We start from the raw sequence: 22,037 nt of genomic DNA, 5'->3' as shown, positions 1-22,037 counted from the left end.
AGAGTTTGGACCCAAATAAGTTTCTTCTAGAGCTCTGAGAGCTAATTTATTCCATATACAGTATTCATTAAAATCATTGTAAACTAAAGTCCCTTGAATTTCATTAAAGGCAGAAGAACAGCTTCTGGATATTAAATTTTCATCATATGTTGTTTTATTTCAACCAATTTCAATTTATTAGCAATTTATGTTTTGTAGTAACAGCTGTAAAGAGATTTTATGCCAAGGACGTAATAACAATAGATAAAGAAGTACACAATTTTTATTCTTACTTTTGTTGTGAAGCTAATGTTTGAAAAAATACATGCTTACAAAAACAATCTAGCATAAAAACATAAGCAACTTAAAATTAATTTTATGACTTTTTATTTTGATGTTAATTTCTAAATTATGGCAACATAAAAATAAATTCACCCTAAGATCAGCTATTACCAAGAGCTTATATTTTTGTACATAAACACGAAAACCACTACATTTACTTAAGTATTGACCCATGTTGTTGTTTCTTACATATTTCAATTTAATTCACATAAGAATTATAAGCATTTAGAAAATATCTCCATATCTTCTGTAAAATCTAAAAAAATGCAGTGAATTATGTTACAATATTAAATTTGGCATCTAAAACAATACTAAAATAATCATGATCTAACCTCTAAAATGTATATTAACATTTTTGGCTTTCAAGAGGCTTTCCTGTTGTCCTAATAATGGACAGAAATACTGAACTATAGTGGTTTGAATCCAGAGCTTCATTAGAAACTTAAAGGATGGTTAGTTTTCTCCTACAATCTTTTGGTGAGCTACACAGGACGACTATGGCACTGCCTGGTCTACTAAGCAAATAGTGTGAGAGGATGCAAAACAAAAGGAAGTCAACAAAAAATTAATTACTTCAATCTCTTCTTTCAGTGGGCCTAGGTTTAAATTCCTTCATGAATGAAAGGGGCCCTTCTATTTGCACAAGGATATTGGATTACTCCAATTTTCTCAAGATCCTAATACCCAAGAGGCAAATACCAAATAGATTTTAGATACAAGTGTAATTTCAGTGTAAGCATGTTGAATCTATGTTATCCGATGTTTTCTGGGCTGCATAGAAACATGATTCATATTTCAATAGATTTCTCAATGGAATTTATCAGATAATCAAAGGAGCGCATATTCCAGTCAAGTTTGTATAGAACTTGTTCATGGCAAATTCTATCCTTTCTCAAAAATTCACCTTGATGATTGAGTCTCCTTCAGTATTGGAAAGGAAAAACATTTTCCTAAAGCATACAGAAATATTCTGTCTGAAAATTTCATTAAGTTAAAGTATTAAGTACTTTTAAGTTAAAAATAACCTGGGACTTATGTCTTTTAAGGAGAAAAATAGCAATAGCCAGTTTCTGTGGTGATTACTTAATCCAAACAAACCCAAATACATTATTTCTAGCTAGTACCATCTTATAATGGTACTACCTAAAAACTTACTTTTCTCATGGGCACGCTAGTATATATGGAGAAATGGGTCAAGTATATACCTAGCGCACAAACTCAATTGATCAGCAACTGTTTCTTTACTAGATTGTCTCTCTCTTTGAGGCTAGGTTTACTTTATGTCCCTGCAGACTGTTGCTCCAGTTACCATTATTCCTAACTAAATGAATCATGTTTAACTCTGCATAAGGTTATGGTCAGTTTATAAGTAACAATGTACAGAAAGCCCATTAAGCCTTCAGGCAGTTTAGCAACCTAAGATTTTTTCCTTCTCTGGATTTCTACATCAGAAGTGAACATAACAGAACTAATCCCTCTTGGAAAAAGGAATTACATTCCTACTTCAATTCAGGTTTTTTTTTTGTTTAAGTCTTCACAAAAACTGTAAAGGAATTGTATGCTTTTCCAATGCTCAAGTAAACTGAAAACATTTCAACCTATCTGTTATTCTTAAAAAGTTTAAGGAATTAACAATTTGAATCAGCATTTTATCTACTACATGACAAGAACTAACTAGCATTCTCATAAATGCCTGGTTTACTGATTTATCTTCTAAGCCTTTTTGAGTTTTACTCAAATTTATGAAGCACAATAAGTTCAATATCCACACAACCCTTTGTTGCGATTAATATAGTCTGCAATCTTTATCTCAGGACTGTGCCTAAAACAGTGTTTCTTAACCTCAGTAACTCTAAGATGAGTGGACTTCAACTAATAATGTTGGTTGAGGAATTCTGGGAGTTGAAGTCCACCCATCTTAAAGTTACTGAGATTGAGAAATAGTGGTTTAAACTATCAACTGTGTGCACCTACTCTCTGACCTATTTTTCTAAGATTCTTATTCCTCACCCCACCCCTCTTTTTTAAACAGCAAGTTTAAGAGACTTCATTTAATTTTTGCTCTATTTTGTAATGTATTGGTTGGACTTATAGAATGGAGAAAGACTAACTCCTATGTTCTCTCCAGAAGAGACTCTGTATGCATGCTTTTGGGGAAAACTTGGATTATTATTATTTTTCTGGGTGTTGGGCTAAGAGGGAGAGAATAGAAGTAACAATGTAAAAGCAGTTGGTCAGGAAAGAGGCCTCTATTCCTCTGCAGGAAAAAAGAATACCCACTTTTTATACCTTAATTTTAAAGCCATGAAGGAGGATGAACAGTTCCTTATTATGTATAATAAATAACATACCATAGAGATCTATTAATTTCTATGGCCATTAGTTCTCTTAAACAAAAAGTGATAAATTGTGGATTTAATTAACTGAAGATTGTTAAAAGCAAAGAAAGAATATGATTTATTTTATCAAGAGTAAAATAGAGATGTTATCTCTGCTAATCATTAATGAACATCATTAACTAGGACAACGTTATCTTTAAGGATTTGTTTATAGATAACAGATGAGATATGGGAAAAATAGATATTTTGTTGCATTGTTAGAGAAAGTGATAAGTTAAAATTGTTTATGCTTGTGATGAAGGAAAGTCATTTATTTCTTTTCTTTTGTTTCGTACATGATTACTTTTTTTCTGTTCTATTTTTCTTTTCTGCATTTTTATTCTTTTAGCTTGTATTAAACTGTTATCTTTTTAATTATAATGCTAAATTATAAAATATAATTAATCCAATAAGAAGTAATTGGTAACTAAGTTTCAGTGAATGGTATTAGAGCAAATAAGGAATCACAAGTAACTATTTTTTTCATTCTCTTTAGTTGGAAAATGATTTTGAAAAGAAGAAGAGAGCTCTGAAGCTGGCAGAAATTAAAAGAGTGATAGTATGCAGTACTGAGGCATTTCGTAAGTTGCACAACTACTTAAAACATGCAAGTGAAACATACGAATACAAAATATGCAAAAAATATCCCTGAGAAGCATTGCAAATACGACATCAATAAAGGAAACAGTTACCTATTCTGAGGAAGAGACAGCTGAGAGTAAGTGGAGGGAAGTGCTGATTTAGAAAAGTGGTATTTTTAGTGGTAATCTAATTATCACATTAGGTTAGCTGGGAAATCACTGATACAATTTTAGGATTGCTAATTCCTAAAATTGACAGTATTTTATCAAAATGTATTATGAATATAACTTGATATATCAAAAATCAAGTTATTTGATCACAATATGTTAGTTAAATAAAACTGAAATTGTGAAGATATGGTTGAGTACAAACTCAAAAATCACTGGAAATCCAGAGAATATAGATGGATCGCTATAGCTGTTATCTATATGGTGCACTGAGGAAGTAAGAGATTTTAACTTCCATAATTCTTAGGCAGCATGAGTAAAGCAAGGCCACTTTAGATCCTCAAGAAATATAAAAGATATGGGAACCTTTCCATGACTAAATTTTCTTTTCTGGAAAATCCCGACAGGATTTCTTCACCAGTATGAATAGAAAAATATAGCATTTGGGGATGAAAATATGGTCTCAATTGTATCTATGTCCCTACTTCTAACATTTATTATTCTAACTGACCATTCATCCTTCCTTTAAACCTATGTGTTTTGCTATTTGAGGAATTTATCACATATGTTCCTTACTTTTAAAAAAATTAATTTTATTTTAAGGAAATCCTCCAGAATTGTTATGTGGACTTTCAAGTAATCAGGATACACAAGTAACATTTTCAAGTGGTCAGCAAATATACAGAAGGGACAGTGCAAGTTTTAACAATAATTATCATGATTATCATATATGTATCATTGTTTATGGAAATAATTCTTCCACAAAATTATTTTCCACATTAAAGTATTTAAGAAAGTTTAAATTCCTTTCTGGAATATTTTTTTTTAAAAAAACAAAGTTAAAACATAGTAAAATTGCTGCTATTAAAAATGACTCCACTTCAGCTAAAAAAAACAAGAAATTGGGAAAAGATATTAATCCTTACCTACAAGATTTATTCCTTAATAATGTTATATAACGGCTCAAAAATTGCATTATCTATATGAAATCTATTTGCTGATGTTGAGGCATATTTTTTGAAAAAAGCAAATGTATCTTAAAATTATTAAACAGCTGAAAAATGTCAGTGTAAGGTAAATCAGTTAACAACAACATCCTCAACAAAGCCAGGACAACAGTTTAAAGTAAATATTCTGGTCATAACTTTAGATTTCAAAGGTAGGGGCTAGAGAAGGGTTTATAGGATCCTAAGAACATTTTATCATTCACAGAAACAAATAATCAGTGATATATCAATTATTTATATTCCTGACCTTGACTTAATTGTTCAATTGAACTTTAATATGTTAGCTTCTAAAGTTAAAAACATTTATGGAGATGCTTAAACAATGAAATATTAAGACTAGCGTGAATGTTAGCAGACAACTAGGAAACATAACTGAGTTTAAATTTTTGAACTGGAACGGCAAACTAGCCATTAATATAAGTTTGCTCACAAGTAACATAAGACACAAAACATATTTTTTAAACTTTCTACTTAAACATGCTAAGTAGGCAGGTAAGCAGAATTCAACTACGATTTCTCTTTTAGTAAAGCCTATTTTTATAAGTCTTGTCTTTGGTATTTTAACACTGTGAATCCTGCTTTCCAATCTCCAAATATTACTGAACATTATATTATGATGTTCAGCTATTTCAGCATTCGCAGCCAGGAACCTGTTATAATGCAGAGCATCGGAGGATCAAACATTACTCATTTCCTCCAGTTAAATAGGCTGTTATACTAAATTGCAGTTAGTTCCATTATAAACTACTTTCAAACCATAATTTTATGATAATTTAAGTGTTAATCAGAATATCCATTTTGCATGGAAGGGGAAGCATAGATTAATTATAACCAAGCACTCACAGTGTCCTTCCTCTTGGATATAATAGAAGTAAGGATGGAAAAAGCATATACTTGTAAAGAGTCAGGGCTTACTGTTATAGAATGAAAATCAATATTGATTGCGGAATTCAAGGATTTGGTAATTTCCAAAAACAATATTTCAAATTAGAAAGTAGATGGATTTTTAACTCTTGTTATCCAAATTGTAAAATCTATCTTCCCAATCTTGAAAGTTTTCTTATCAAAACAGAAAACTATTTATATAAGAATGAAATATAAAACAAAATATACTGGCCATGAAATCCCCTAGGAAGCAAATCCTCCAGGAAAGTATATTTTCTTTCAAATAAGTTAAATGACAGTAATGATAGATTAATGTATAAACGGATACTGTTGATAAAGTGGCAATGCATAACAATCTTTCAATCCATTATAAAGGTGCAATTGCCTGCAGTTCTTCCGCATGGATACAGCAGTGAAGTTCTGCTTTACAAATTCCAGGCACAAGGGATTTGGTGGTAGCAAGCAAAGGCGGTTCATCTTCTCCTAGGAAGAAAGATGTTGGAAAGGTATTGTTAGTTAGTTTTTCTCCAAATCAATAATTTATTTATGCACATTCTAACATTTCTATGCCATTCTACTCTCAATAGCGGAGTTACAGCGTGTATAATATACTCAACATATACTACCATTTATTTTGGACCGGGAGGTTCTACTTACAGTTACTCATGCCCTTGTCACCTCAAGGCTGGATTACTGTAATGCGCTCTACATGGGGCTACCCTTGAAGAGCGTTCGGAGGCTGCAGTTGGTTCAGAATGCAGCCGCGAGAGCGATTGTGGGTGCACCAAGGTACACCCACGTGTCACCTATCCTCCGTGAGCTGCACTGGCTTCCTGTGGGTCTCCGGATGCAATTCAAGGTGTTGGTTATCACCTTTAAAGCCCTTCATGGCTTAGGACCAGGTTACTTACAGGACCGCATACTGCCGCATAGTTCCCAGAGACCGGTGAGGTCCCACAGATTGGGCCTCCTTCAGGTCCCGTCGGCCAGACAATGTTGGCTGGCGGGCCCTCGGGGAAGGGCCTTTTCTGTGGTGGCTCCGACATGGTGGAATCAACTTCCCCCCAAGATTCGAACTACTCCCACCTTGCCGGCCTTTAAGAAAGCCATTAAAACTCTCCTGTTCCGGCAGGCCTGGGGTTGATGTCCCCGGGGGGGGGCGGGATACGATTGGGACATGCTGTATGAATGTACTTATTTTTATTGTTATATTTATTGTTTTAATTTTGTATGCCGCCCTGAGTCCCTAGGGATTGGGCGGCATATAAATTTTATTAATAAATAAATAAAATAAATAAATTTTGTTACATACAAAACAAACCTCAAAACTACACAATAAAAATAGCAGCTTTTGTTAGCACTGAGCCATGGTGGCACAGTGGTTAGAATGCAGCATTGCAGGCTTAACTCTGCCCATAGCCAGGAGTTTGATCCTGACAAACTCAGCCTTCCATCCTTCTGAGGTTGGTAAAATGAGGACCCAGATTGTTGGGGGCAATATGCTGATTCTGTAAATCGTTTAGAGAGGGCTGTAAAGCACTACCGGGTGGCATATAAGTCTAAGTGCTATTCAAGCAAAACTTAAAAGTTCTATTTGTGCAACAGAATTTCTCTTCCAGCCACCATATTATTTCAAATCTAATATTATGTGACATTTCTAAACCCTGCAGCCTAGATTTTGGAAACACCTGATGAGCTGTGGACAGGAGGCTAAAACCTGATTAGAACACAGGAACTATTGGAATAAAACAAGCTTAAGAAAAAGTATTCTTGATGTCATGGAGTTTGAAAAACACGCTTCCTCTTATTGAAAAGCTTTGCCCACAGGTCATGGAATCATGCTGGGTGATGCTGGAGGAAAGTCCTGAAGCTATTGATACAAGGTAGAATTATCAAAGCAGAGGAAAATACTTTTCAGATCCAGGCTGTTTGTCATATCTATTCATTTCTACTGTTTTAAGGGAATATTTTCAGTTCTCTATATAACAACAACTTTGAAATATTTACAGTTATAAGGGAAATCTCAGAAGTTTCAAGATTTTACATACTACAGGCCATTCAGTTTTCTCTCTTACAACAAGTTAACCTAACTATAGATCTAACTGAAGCTGACCCAGTGCAGTGTTTTATGAGAAGATGGTTTCCAGTTCCATGTGATCAACTTAAAGCTATGCTGGAAGTGATCACCATCATCAGAATCAAAAGCAATGGTGGTTTGTCGAACTCTACTGACTTTGATATTATTTATATCATCTTGTAAAATTTAAAATCTGAACATGCAATTGTAGAGTGCAACTCTGTCTACGACATCTTACCTAGTCCTGATGAGGAGGAGACACTCTCTGTAATGGAAGATGTTTCGGTTTGATCTGTTAAGAGTCCATCCATTAAAGATAGTGACAGTTCAGATGAAGGAACAGAGGAATCATAAATTCCCGAATCTCGGGGCATGTCTGGTAGATTGGCAGCTTTTACAACATGCAGCAATGGCTGAAGAATGGAAGTAGTCTGAATGTCCTGAGATTCTCTATCCACCCCAAGATTCAAATGCTGTGTCACACAAAGAGAGTCTGAATGTAAAGGAGGAACAACATTTGCATCTACTTTTAGATAAAAATCTCCATCAGTCACTTGTTTATTGACTAAGTCATTAAATACTATGCCAGAGTCAAAAGTTTCTGTTACTGGATCCGGACAACGTAAAGGTGTTGGGAAGAAAGAAGCAAACTGCTTCTCAAACCAGTCAGGCTCCTGGTCAATATATTGATGCATGTTGCAAATTGCTACGTAGAGCGATCGTCCAGACTTGCTTCTGAAATAATTTCTTTTGCTAATATGTACAGGATACAATTCTGAATCATGAAAGCTAAGATCTTTGGATTTTAAATGAGCGTAAAGCTGAGGCAGGTTATCCATAAGCTTGTACTTTGTGGTTAAATCTAATACTCCAGGAATGTCACCTTCACAGGAATAATCAAAGTAAACAGCAATGAACTTGCAGAGGTCACGTGAATTTTGCTTTGCATGACGTAGCTGCTCTGCTATGGTAGCTATGGCAACCAGAAAGAGTTCTCCTTTCCCAGTATCCTTTTCTTTGGATCTCTTGTGCTTCCAGCTCCTTTTCTCTACAAAATATTTCATTCCTTTTGAACATACAATGATGATATATTGGGATTCATTGATTTTCCGATGAAGCCATTCTTTCTGACCTTCTTTACAGTTTTTCAGATCTTCCCATAAATCTAAAGAAACCTAGGAAAAAAGATTATAGCCTTTGTATAATGGTTTGACTTTCAACACTCAACTTATGTTTATGAATGTGCATTTATGGGCTGGCACTTATTACAGGAGTGTTTAAGTGAGCACCTACTTGGGAAATTGTTTTTTTAAAAAAGAATGTATATGTATTTGGATGTTTTATACGTGTGTGTGCGTGAGTGAGTGAGTGTGTATGTGCATAAAGCATATGAGACACTGTACATTTCATACATGCAGAGGGAGAGGGAGAGAAAGAGAGAGAGAAGAGTTGGAATTACAAATTAAGGGTAACAACCACATAATAGCTGATGGGGAATTCTCTTAATGCTGTAAGTCGATGCTGTGAACGCTACTCTGGGACAACCAGAGTAATATAGCAGTCAAGAACTGGAAAGACCCTGGGTCATATCTTCATTCAACTGTGGACTTCTTTGGGAGCTTTAAGCCAATCATGCTGTCTCACTCAGAATTTACAATGCTGTTGTTCTGAGATTAAAATAAGGGGATACTTTCATGTACCCTGTGCTCCCAAAGAAAACTTATATGATTATGCCAAAGATTTATTGAAGCTACTATATATGTTACAGGATCTGAGAGGTCCTTGGCACTCTTTGAGCTTGGATGTTTTCTTGCAAATGTTCCATTACTCAAACTATGTAACATCATCAGTGTCGGTAGGGAGTGGGGTATGCTCCCAATGGATATTCTAGTCAGTGGCTTGCCTTGTCAGGGGATCTATATGAGTTCTTATAGTATGAAGAAACTCATAATAGATAAAGAAACTATTTTGTTAAAATCACAGAATCGTAAGATTATCTATATATAAATAATAATGTTACCTATATATAGTTAGATTACCTATACTTAAAAAGAGTGGTAAGTTAGAAGCATATCAAATTAAAATAGATTGTAAAGAAGACAAAACCAGTTCTTAAAACATAATTTAAATGAAATTCTTGGCAAGATTATTCTCTGTTAGTCACCCCAAAATAATGTAATTGCAGACTTTGTATTTGTTTTTTTTAAATCAATTATACATAGAATTTCCCATTAATTTCTGAATCTTCAGAACTGCTTTTATGTGTGTGTGTATTTGTGTGTATAAATATGTATAATACAATATATATAATACACATACACACAAAGTTACATCTGTAATTGATTCTGACACTAGAACTCTTCTCTCCATTCTTGAACATTCTAGCTGTATTAGCACAGCAAATTAATTTGTGGAGTTAAAAGTCTAACATATCTGGACAGCATCCCATAAGGAAAGATTGGATTAGGATTATTTGTAATAGTTTTATTGTTAATGACATGAGCAACAGGATAAATATAATCATGCAAGTAATTTTGATTATATGTTCAGTAGTTCTAAGGTAGATTTCCATATTTTCTAAATACAAAAAGTTAACAGTGAGGCAGTCTTTCAAATTTATGCCCATTTCTAGCATTTTACTAATTTATGAGGTGCTTTATCAGCAAAAATATGTTTCACATTTGTATAAAGCTTCTGATACATAAATGGGTCAAGTGCTTCCCATTTTCTTCTGTATCAAGGATGGCTGGGTGGAGCTGTCCCCCATACTGAAGTGAACATTTAAAAGACGCTCCATATTTACTGGTGGAAAGAAGGATGTGTTAACCTACGCTTCCAGAATCAGGACATTTGAAAAACTCAGCTGAGCTTTTCTTCTAGGTCACATTAGAATATTCTCATATTTTTTTCTAGAACATTAGGCTTCTGAAAGAGCAAGTATTACACATCCTTGTTGCAAACATCTATCTGAAAAGTAACTACCAGGTAGTCCAAACAAAATAAGCAAGGATTACTTTTACTCAAAGCTACCACTAGAGGTCAGACATGCTATAAACATATTCAGACAAAAATAAAAAGTAAATCGAATGTTCAGATGGTAGTCATTTCAATTCAATTAATGCCTTAAAGAAATGTATTTAATATAGCACAAAGAAGACCTCAAATAAAACTTGCCCAAGAAAATGCGGGCAGGACCAATTTACCTCACAACCACAAAAGTCCTGAAGGAAAAAGGCAAAACACTGGATGACATTAATGTGCTTCTGGCAATCTTTACTGGAATAGCAGAGGAAGACTTTGGGCCGAGGCTGCTGCCTTTCCACATGGAGAGATGCAGAGTAGGTAGAAGATTCAGAACTCTCCTCATCTAAATGGGAATAGATATTTTCTAAATTGAAACAAAAAAATCAACAGTGAAGCATTTTACTATCTACATATGGAGAAGAACTGCAATATTTTCCCCTTTCAGCTTGCAAGATTCAAAATCTTGCTTTTTTTCTCTCCTAATTCCAAAAACAGTCCAGGTTCCTCATTCTGCATACCTTGACCAGAGGGATTTTTTTTTCATCTAGGTGAGGCTACACGCTAGATCTTGTACTAATCTTGTCAAATATGGACTATGAAGTCTTCTACAACTGCATACACTTAGAAATACAGCAGCCTACTCAGTGCAAGCACAGAGGCTCCTTCAAAACATTAAAATAAGGCAGGCACAAATCTGTAATGCCAAAGGAATTCTTGCTTCTTTCAGGACTCAGCAGAATGTGTGCCTGTAAACAGACCCCCCCAAAAAGCAGATCACCCAGATGGCTGCACTGCAAACAACTGATTCTCTAGGATATGTTAGATTAATTCTATCAGCCAAAAGACAAGATAAACTACAGGCCCCTAGCTGATCACAGCAATGCCACTACTTGCTTGATGCATAACAATATTCTGATCTCAAGAACTGTGGCTGCATTTTACTAAACAGAAGCATATTAACTCCAGTACCAAGTTGGAAATTCCAGAACAAATAAGGTTGGAGAAGGTGATTTCTGGCAACGGCATCCAACTTTTTAACAAATTAATTTCCCCATGACTAGTTTTGTGAGGGACTTCTACCCCTCAGGTCATTTAGAAGCAAAATGCCTACCTTGTTGCTTTTTGCGACACATCACTGTAAAAAGTGTTGCAAATGCAGAGATGACAACCAAGGGTACTGTAATGGCTACTGCTCTTATTGGACCTGCCCATGGGGAGTGCACTTGAAGAAAGCAGGGGAAAATACCTAAATTAGCTTTTCTTAAACTGAGATATTAGAATCATTGCATCTTCCCACCATTGAAACATGCAAGGCAAACTTATTTTAATTAAATTACATTTTGTGATACTACTCCACTAATTAGTATGAACCAAGGCCTTCTGAGATGAATTTCCAATAGCCACAGGCTTGGGAAGAAGTCTTAACTATAGTCTAGCACAGATCTGTGTAAGTTGCTCCCTCTTGAGGAGACAAACAATTTTGTTGGCTGCAAAAGGCCACTATCCATTACTTTGGGGGAAAGCTTTTCATTTTTATTGTCTTTTTACTTATGAATTATGATTTTAAACCTGGTGTTATACTTTCATTTAAAAATAAAGCATTGAGAGCCTGTGATACATGGTAGTGCAAGAAAGTTAAATAAATATACAATTACATAAAACAACAGAGATTCTCCCATTTCTGTATAATTTGAATGTCAGAGAGCCTGTGGCAAAGGGTCTCCATTCCGGAGCACTAACTTTATCCAACTTCCCTTCATATATTTTAAATTAAATAAAATAAAATGATCAAATTCAGTCTAAGAAAATTCACATGCATCACTCATCCACCTTCAGAATTGATTAGCACTATTTTGCCAATGCAGAACATTCATTATATGGGGAAGAATCAGTAATAAGAGCTGAAAGAATGACCAGATTAAATCTGAACAAGCTCTCAACTCTACTATTATGAAATCTAAAATTTCAAAGTATAGGCTTTTTATATGCATATATTCTACAGCATATATTCTACAGCTGTCTTACGAAATATTAAAAAAATGTTTCATTTAAAAAAACTTTTTAAAGATTTTTATACCTGGCTTTAACACATAGTGCATTGATTTTCTTGTTGTGTTGGTATCATCAATAAGCTTAAGGACAAAACAAAACAAAAACAAAAATTATATTGCAGTATTTATTTTAGAAACATGACAATCACTAATACCTAACTTTCAAGAAAAAAGTGAAATTTTCACTAAGAGATAAGTTAACTTACACATGAATTGTCTTGTAATAACTAACCTCTGCTTTTTGATTAAACTGGTTTAACACTGTGGTATTGATTACACAGAAAACAGTCAAAACTATGTGTGGGAGAACTTGTCCAAGTTTGATTCAGAAAGAATAGTTTCAAAATATCCGCGTACTGTACTTGGCATTCTCAATAAAGGAAGAAGAAAAAATAGTTTGGAGACAAGACAATAATTGTCCAAAATTATTAGATTTAGGGTGGCCTCTTAAGAAAGGGACTTGCCATTACATCTTTCATGGCTAAGGGCTCTGCCCTCTTTCTTCAAGAAGCCATACCGTTGCATGAATCCAACTGCAGGTCATCTTCCAAGCAAAGTTGTCGGCCCTAAATCCAATAAATAGGCAGCCTAAGACACAGTTTGGAAAAAGCTATTCACTTCATTGGAAGTCATGGAAGTCACTCAGCTCAATAAGCCACAAGGCTGAATCTCAGGCACAAGGCAGCCAGACTTGCCCAATTAGAGTCTAGCTACTCATGGGTCTGAATTTTATGTAACCGTCTATCCATTGAACAACCAATCCAGTTTCTAATTTTCCAGCAACATCATGTGCTGTATAAAGCAGCCATGCAAACAAGAATTCAATTACAATTTTACTTCAGTTCTGAAGAAGGATCAAGAAGGGGCGTTGACTTACCTGAACGCCTTTTCTCAGCACGGAGATGGATAATCCACGCAGTGGGTTGAGACTGTATTCCTGGCCAATCAGATCAGTCAGCCAAAGTTGCCACGCCCGTCCTGGACCATGATTCTCCAGTCTTGACACGAGCGCAGCCATTGACTGACAGTAAGACGTTTTGGCTCCACTAAATATACCCTATTATCCTAGTCTATAAGGGTGGGTGTGGATTATCCATCTCCGTGCTGAGAAAAGGCGTTCAGGTAAGTCAACGCCCCTTCTCCAGCACTGGAGATGGATAATCCACGCAGTGGGACATACCAAAGCCTATTGTCCCTTGGGTTGGGGAATAGACTGGTCCTGTGTGTAACTTTGGTCTAGAACCTGCTGGAGAACCCTCCTACCGAAGGAGGCCTCTGCAGAGGAGTGCTTGTCGATTTTGTAATGGCGAATGAATGGAGAGGGCGAGGCCCAAGTGGCTGCCCTGCATACCTCTTCAATAGAAGCCTGCATGGCCCATGCTGCTGAGGTGGCAGCACTCCTTGTGGAGTGGGCCGTGATATGCTTGGGGACTTGCAAGGACTCCGCCTGGTATGCCCCAGTGATGCATGCCCTAATCCACCTACCGATGGTAGAGGACGAGACCTTCCGGCCCCTAGTAGCGGGGTGGAAGGATATGAAAAGCGCTTCCGAGCGTCGGAATTCCGCTGTGCGCGAAATGTAATGTCTTAGTGCCCTTCGTACGTCCAAGGTGTGCCATTGTTGCTCCAGGGGATGAGCTGGGTTTGGACAGAAGTCTGGTAGGACTATTTCCTGTGATCTGTGAAAAAAGGAGTTGACCTTTGGAATGAAGGAAGGGTCTATTCTTAGGACTACCTTGTCCCTGTGAAAATGACACAGGTCCTTCCTCGTTGAGAGAGAAGCTAACTCGGATATCCGTCGAGCTGACGTGATAGCTACTAAGAATGCTACCTTATGGGTCAGGTAGCGAATGTCACATGTTTTGAGTGGTTCGAAGGGCGCTCTGGTAAGAGCTTGTAGTACTCGTGGTAGTTCCCACGATGGATACCTGTGCACGGTTGGCGGTCTGATGTTCGCAGCCCCCTTGAGGAAGGATCGTATTAAGGGATGCTTGCCCAAGGATTCACCGGGGCTGGCAGAAAGTATAGTTGAGAGGGCGGCAATTTGCCTGCGCAGCGTGTTTGGCGAGAGGTCCCTCTCTAGGCCATCTAGTAAAAATTCTAGGATCTTGGGAATTGTGATCCCTTCGAGTAACAATTCCTGTTTAGAGCACCATGATTGGAAGCTTCTCCACGTGGCCTCGTAGATACGGTTCGTGGAGGGGCGCCTTGATGCCTGTATGACCCTAATTACACCCTGTGAGCAAGCCCCCTTGGCTAAAATTGACCGTTCAAGAGCCAGACGGCTAGTTGTAGCCATTGTGGCTCTGGGTGGGAGATCTCCCCCTGCTTGAGGGAGATCCTCTCCGGAGGAATCCGCCATGGATTCGTGCGGGAGAGACTCCTCAAGTCTGCGAACCAAGGTCTCCTTGGCCAATAAGGGGCCACAAGGATTACCTCGGCCCTTTCCCGCAGAATCTTGCGTACTACCGCCGGAAGGAGAGGTAAGGGTGGAAACGCGTACAGGAGTCCCCTTGGCCATGGGCTCCGTAATGCTTCCGTCTGCTCTGCTTCCCTGGATGGGAATCGGGAGAAGAAGCGAGTTAGGTGGGCATTGGAAGGAGAGGCAAAAAGGTCCACCTGGGGAAGCCCGAAGCGGTGACAGATCTCCCTGAAGATCCTCGGGTGTAGTTGCCACTCCGAGTGATCTATTGTTGATCTGCTCAACAGATCTGCTTGGATGTTTGCCTCCCCCGATATGTGGTCGGCCTTTATGGAGGCCAGATTTTGTTCCGCCCAGGCCCCCAGTAGGAGGGCCTCGGCCGAGAGCGAGCGAGAGTGTGTGCCCCCCTGACGGTTTATGTGGGCCTTGGCTGTCACGTTGTCCGTCAGGACCAGTACATGCCTGCCTTTTATGCTGCTGTGAAAATGCCTTAACGCTAGGTGAATAGCCCGCAGCTCGAGCCAGTTTATGTTGTGTCGGAGATCCACCGCTGACCAGCGGCCCTGTGTCCACTTGGTCCCCAAGTGGGCTCCCCAGCCGAATAAGCTCGCATCTGTTGTGACTACTACTCTGTCTGGTTCCCTGAAGGGGGACCCCTGAGGAGAGCTGGAGATAGCCACCACCTGAGGGAGTGTCGTACTCTCAGAGGTATGCCTACCCTCTTCCGGGATGCACTGATTTGCTGTCTCTGAAACGGGAGCATGAACCACTGCAGTTCTCTTGAGTGCAGCCTTGCCCAAGGAACTATTGCTATGGTCGATATCATCTTCCCTAGCAGCTGGGAGAGGCAGACCAGCGTCACTGACTGACCGCGGCTTACCTGTTTTACGGCTTTCTTTATGCTGCTGAGGCGTTCCTGTGATAGGTACACCTTGCACTCCTTTGTGTCTATGACCGCTCCCAGATGGAGTATTCTCGTAGTTGGGGTTAGATGGCTCTTTGGAAAGTTCACCGAGAAGCCGTGGTCCTGCAGCAGTTTTATCACTAACTTTAGGTCCGCCTGAGACTGCTGGGCAGACGATGACTGGATTAGAATATCGTCCAGGTAGCACTGGACTCTGACTGGTACGTTTCTTAGGTGTGCTGCCAGAACCGCCAGAATCTTGGTGAACACCCTGGGCGCTGATGACAGGCCGAATGGAAGTGCCCTGTATTGAAAATGGTGCCCCCTGTAGGCAAACCGTAGAAAGCGGCGGTGAGCCAGAGAGATAGGGATGTGCAAGTATGCCTCCGTGAGGTCGATCGATGCCAGAAAATCCCCTTTCCTTACGCTTCCAAGGATGGAGCGTAGTGTCTGCATTTTGAATTTGCGGTATTTTATGTAGAAATTTAGCCTTTTTAAATCCAGAACGGCTCTCCAACCCCCCGAGGGTTTTGGGACCACGAAGAGGATAGAATAAAACCCCTGGTCTCTCTGGTTCATAGGCACCGGCTCTACGGCCCGTATGTTTAGAAGGTGCTGAACGGCCTCGTTCATGAGCCTTCTCTTTGTTGGGTTTGTGGGACAGGGGCACGGGCGGAAGCGGTTTGGGGCTTTGAGAGAAATTCTAGAGATAAACCATGACGTATGGTGTTCCTCACCCATACGTCCATGGTGGTCTCTTCCCACTGGGGAGCAAACCCTGCTAGTCTGCCCCCAATGGGAAGGTCTGGGTGGGAGTCATCTGGTACGGCGGAAGGGGCGGTTGTTCCCCCGAAAGGGCCGTCTTCCCTGCGTTTGCCTATGTCTTGTGTTCTGTCTGTCCCCCTGTCTTTCCCTATCCTGTCTAGCTTGGAAGGGTTGGGAATTTTGAAAGTAGTTGACCCTGGCTTCCGTACGAAAGGATTGTTTCCTTCCCCAGGAGCCGGGTCTCTTGTCCTGCCTTTTAAGCATGTGTTTAAGGACCTTGCGCTTGTCCTTGTTCTCTGTCAGGTATGGCGTTAGTGCCTCACCAAAGAGCTTTGCCCCTTGGTACGGAGCCGAAGCCAATTTCCACCTGGATTTGGTATCCGCCTGCCAGTTCTTTAGCCAGAGGATGCGCCTGCTCGTGTTGTTTGCCGCCATTGCCTTGGCTGAAAACCTGGTCGCTAAAAGTGTCGCGTCCGACGCATATTCCGTGGCCGCTACCATTTTGCTGAGTTCCTGGTGAGTGCGTATATCCTCCATGGGAACCCGGCCCTGTAACTCACGGAGCCAACAAAGTGTGGCTCTGGTGAAAAAGGACGCGGAGGTAGTCGCCCTGGTAGCCCAAGCTATTGCCTGGTGCGTTCTCCTGTAGTTGGACTCACTCTTTCGGTCCTCGGCTTTAAGAGCCTCAGCAAAATCTCCTGATATGGCCGTGTCCGATATCAGGGGACCTATGGGTTCGTCCACCACCGGCACCTCCAATGTTCCCTCTAGCTCCCTTGCTACGTTAAATAGCTTCCTCTCCGCATTGCTAGGAAGCGGTAGGGAGGTTGGCGCTGCCCACTGTTTCCTTATTGTGTTTAGGAACATGGTCGGGCATGGTATGCAGTGTTGAGTGGTTACCTTTTCGGCGAACGTCGGCTCAGCCTCCGTGTCAACTGTGTCAGGCTCCGCTGGTGTCCCATGCCCCAGATGGGCTGTGGCCTCAGCCTTGCGCAGAATGGTAACAAAAAGAGAAGGGTTAAACAGGCCGCTGAAGGACGGCCCTTGAGGTGAGGTGTCCTCCTCTTCCTCAGACATTTGAATCCCTTGTGACGTACCTGGCTGGTCCAGGTAAGCTTCCTCGGAGACCGACGAGTCTGAGAAGGAGGAGAGGTCCTGATGGTCCTCCGTTTCCTCCCGATGCCTCGTTCTAAGTCCTAGAGGCTTGGCTTTGGAAGTTTGAGCCCTGGCCTCAAATGCACGGTCCACTGCCTGTGCTATTAGGGTAGCTAGCAGATCCCCCGTCAATGCAGGAGGAGTAACCATTGCCTGCGACCCTGCAGGTGCTGTGGTTAGCATGGTCCTCGGGGTTTCCTGTAACCTCCGTGGGGAGGGGGATCAGGAGAGCGATGAGAATTCGCCTATCCCACCCTCTGTTTGGGACTGTGATGAGTTCCCTAATGACCAAATGGCCCGTGGGGATGAAGGGAGACCCAGCGGTAGATCAGGACCTATCCCCCCATTCTGCCTATTTTCAATTCTGGCCCTTTTCTGGGCTCTGTCGAACTCTTTTTCTAGGGCTTGGTGTCTTCTGATTGCCTGCTTGTCAGCCTTCTTTGATGACTTCCTTGCAGCCTTTCTAGGGGCTGCAGAGGATTCCGAATCCTCTGAAGCGGGTGCTCCAGAGGATGAAGGCAGGGCTCCACTGGAGGGAATGATTGCTTCCTCCATTCTCCACTAACGCCGGGCCGCGATAGGGGGGACCCAGGTAGTAGGAGAGCTCCAACTTTGAGTAAGGACAGGCGCACTACTGGGGGCGTCTGGAACTCAGGAGCAGACTCTGCAAAATTGTCAGAGTTAGTCACTGTGCACGGATAAGAACAGGCACGCTAATGGGAATGCCTGGAACCCGGCTTGACTATGGTGGGTAAGGACAGGCACGCGACTGGGGATGCCTGGAACCCACCACTAAATCCAGAAGCGTACGGGCCACTAATGGGGGACCCGAAGTCCGGAAGGAGCCAAAGGCAACTAAACACAGTTAGTTATGAAAGGTTCTTATTTACTTTAGATTGAAGACACCAAGTCCTGGAACCAGCAGCTATGTGTCTGATTTGAATGTCTCTGAATGAATAATAGATGCTTTAGTACCCTAGTACTGCTTGCCTATTAATTCACTCCAGCGGCTGAACCTAGGCTTCTCAGGGAGCCTTAGATCCCCTGTTTGGACAAAAATATGGCCGCCGCTGCCAGGAGACTACTGCGCATATGTTAAAAGGAGCAGGAGATTATTGCGCCTGTGCTAAAAAGGCTGCCTGTGCCACGTGCGGTTGTAACAAAGAGCCACGCATGCTCCCAGCTGTGCAGACAATGGCACCTCGTTTAAAAATCCTGAGCAGCCTGGTGAATGAAAGAGACTGCTCCTTCGCACGCCAGCTGTTTCCCTTAATCAATCTCCCTCCCAGCATGCGTCCCCTTTGTCCTCCGCTCCCCTCGCTAATTGCTTGCCTTTCTGTCTTTCTTTCTTTCTTTTTAACGCGAGGGGTTGCACGAGCCTCCCCGTTTGTTTAAGGCGGCTGCCAGCTGCTTCGGCTGTGGGAAGGTGGTTGGGGTTTGGGTTAGGGATGGGAGTTAGGGATTTCCCCCTTTTAAGTGAGGGTGGTTTCCCCTGTAGGGAATCTGACTTCCTGAGTCTTACAATTTAGCCAGGAAATTTTTGAGTAATCAATTAAATTGAATTAAATTATCTCTAATTAACTTTTAAACTAAGCAATTTCAGCTACTAGAAGAAAATCCCCCCAATGGAAAGGAACTATACCTGCCCAGGAGCCAAAGTTGTACGTCTTTCTGTCTGGCCAGATCAGTCAAGACTGGGGAATCATGGTCCAGGACGGGCGTGGCAACTTTGGCTGACTGATCTGATTGGCCAGGAATACAGTCTCAACCACTGCGTGGATTATCCATCTCCAGTGCTGGAGAATAGCTGATTTGCCATTTTGTTTTTATGATATTGATGCTTTTTTATTAACAAGTTATTCTATATCCCAAAAATTGGCAAGGGTGTCCCTTGCCTCCAGAAAGAAGTGTCTAAAATTTACCAAAGCTGAATTAAAATAAAACTATAAATCCTAAATGTGTGTAAATGGCCATGATTTGGTGAGATTGTCAGTCTTGAACAAGAATGCTACAAGATCCCCTAGCAGAGTAGGAGAATTGTAACCTCATGAAATTTAGCACTCTTGCAAGATTTCAGGTGATTTTTTTTTTAATGATGCTTGGGCAAATATATGAGATCAGATTGTTAGTGCCAAAGACTTGAAATAATTGTACATTATTCTATGATGTCATGCAAAACAAAGATAAAGTACTAACCACACTCCTAATTTCAAAGGAAATAACTGAATGTTTGGCTACATTTTTTTTTATTCTTCTACTACAAATAATTCATTACCTCAATGATATAATCTCCAGGTGAGACATTCTGAAGAATACAAGTTGTTACATCTGTTTTCTTTTCCTATGAAAAAAACAAACCATTTTTTCCTGCATTCATAAAATCTTTTCAATATTAGAAGAAACTACACTTTCATTACAAGGTTATCACTTTTGAAAGTTATGTCAATTCCCAAGCAATTAAAGATACAGATTTGTAAATGAAGTACATAAATCATTAAGCCAAAAACCTTTGGGGTCCTTGTTTTATTGAAAATCTCGCTCCAGTCATAAAACAGTCAATCAAAAATCTTTCCCTTGTTTTAAAGAATTCAGAACCTATACTCAACACAGAGGACAAGTTTTTTCTTTCTCATAGCTTTCCTGGATTACAGCCAATTGTATCAAATTGCAAAAGGAAGTGTTTCCCAAATGAATGCATATTACTGAATGCACTCAGCATTTAATCAAAGAAGAGAGAGAAAATTGCAGTATCCTTTGAATTATATTTCACTGAAAAACATATTAATTCTAAACTTATCCAAAGTACATTGTTTGTTATTCCCAGGTTGAAATAAATAAAAATGTAATAAAGTTATAGCACAAAAACTATAATTACAACTTTTAACTACACGTCATAAATATTGATTAAAAGAGCGCTGTATGTGCTTTCAAGTGCTCTAACCTAATGCTTAAATATTGCATTATCTTCCCCCCTACAATCGGCCAATGTAGAATTATCATCTCTAAAGCATGTATAATGTATAATATAATCCACAATTTTAAATAAAAGTGCAATTCAAAAATGCAAAGAACAGAAAAAATGGAGGAAAAAAAGATCACAGATCTAGGGAACATAACCAGCCTGACTAAATATGATAGGACTGAATCTTTTTTTGTGTGTGCTAAATCTGGAGCTAATGTAAGGTTCTTCAAAACTGAAGAAGCATCTAAAGTCTGATGGGAATCAACATTCAGCAGGAGGTTACACCTGCTCTATGCCATTCGGAACTTGCCCATATAGTTACCCCATTTCAGCTACTCTATCACAGTGTTTCTCAACTTTGAAAACTTGAAGACATATGGACTTCATGTCCCAAAATTCCTCAGCCAGCATGGTTGGCAAGGAAATTTTGAGAGTTGTAGTCCACATGTCTTCAAGTTGCCAAGACTGGAGGAACACTGCTCTGTCAGAATTCTTCCCAACTTCTTTATGAGGTTAATGTATCTGAACCCTGCCCCATAGTTGACTCTTTCATCAAATTCTGTTATTGTCAGCTGACCTAACCTAGTATAAAAATGGTCTCTAAATGTCTTAGAAATTAGGTTAGATCCAGCATTGTAAAACATGAGCAAACCTGTTTACACATCTTCTGTTTGAACTGTCCATCAGTTTTGAGTTTGTAGTGCAGGTAGTAATATCTGAATCCAAAGTTATGTGGTGCATGATCAAAAGATACATGCATAGTAAAACCTTGCTGCGTAATATTCAAGCTTCTTGGTTTCCAAACTATCAAGGAAGAAAAAGATTTAGACAATGATTGGAACATAGTTTTTTTTGTAACTTGATATAATCTTAGTAGAGACAATGTTAAAATTGCAGTTCTACTTACATGGTTTGCAGACCAGGTTGTCTGGTTGCAGCAGCAATTCACAAGCTATTTAGGGAAAAGAAATAGACAAAAGCAAAATTGTTGAGATTTCAGGTCTTCCGAAAAACTAACTTCACAAAGTAAGGTTTTCATTTAGACAGGAAAAGATTTTTGCCTTTCTTTGTGTAAAAACTTTCGGACAGTAAAAGCTGTCTGTATCAGAGAGAAAAGGTGGGGCTCTTGTAACAGCTTGGAATTTAGCTATAGTTCTGGAAAGCCCTACCTTGCCAGAAACCTGGTGCTTATTTTACATGAACAACTTGTTTAGGCTAATACCTAAACCTGTCCATATTTCCTAGTAAAAGAGAGGTTAAATCCTCCAGCAAATATATAGGATAACTCTATGATTTTATGTTACGTGATACAAGAAGCATATGCATTTGTACATCGA

At 39.7% G+C, this 22,037-nt stretch overlaps 1 protein-coding gene across 2 annotated transcripts in view; it reads right to left on the bottom strand.

The window, feature by feature from the left end:
• Window positions 1–125: 125 nt before the first annotated feature.
• The window catches only part of IL17RD (interleukin 17 receptor D), an 85,388-nt gene continuing 63,476 nt past the window's right edge, over window positions 126–22,037 (bottom strand). The window contains exons 6-13 of one of the 2 annotated variants that reach the window (XM_039348137.1): window positions 21,608–21,652; window positions 21,353–21,504; window positions 20,014–20,079; window positions 12,519–12,573; window positions 11,553–11,663; window positions 10,621–10,784; window positions 7,656–8,592; window positions 126–5,823 (exon numbers count right to left, since the gene is read on the bottom strand). In XM_039348137.1, coding sequence (XP_039204071.1) covers window positions 5,708–5,823; window positions 7,656–8,592; window positions 10,621–10,784; window positions 11,553–11,663; window positions 12,519–12,573; window positions 20,014–20,079; window positions 21,353–21,504; window positions 21,608–21,652 — 1,646 coding nt within the window. In that variant the 3' untranslated portion in view covers window positions 126–5,707. Of the gene's footprint in view, window positions 5,824–7,655; window positions 8,593–10,620; window positions 10,806–11,552; window positions 11,664–12,518; window positions 12,574–20,013; window positions 20,080–21,352; window positions 21,505–21,607; window positions 21,653–22,037 lie in introns of both variants that reach the window. The other variant, XM_039348136.1, reaches the window with a different exon arrangement.

Source organism: Crotalus tigris, unplaced genomic scaffold (genome assembly GCF_016545835.1).
Source record: "Crotalus tigris isolate CLP2741 ecotype Arizona unplaced genomic scaffold, ASM1654583v1 scf7180000018122.1127207, whole genome shotgun sequence".
Taxonomy (NCBI): Eukaryota; Metazoa; Chordata; class Lepidosauria; order Squamata; family Viperidae; genus Crotalus; species Crotalus tigris.
Note: the sequence above shows the minus strand (reverse complement) of the source record. Positions and strands in the feature narration are given on the sequence as shown.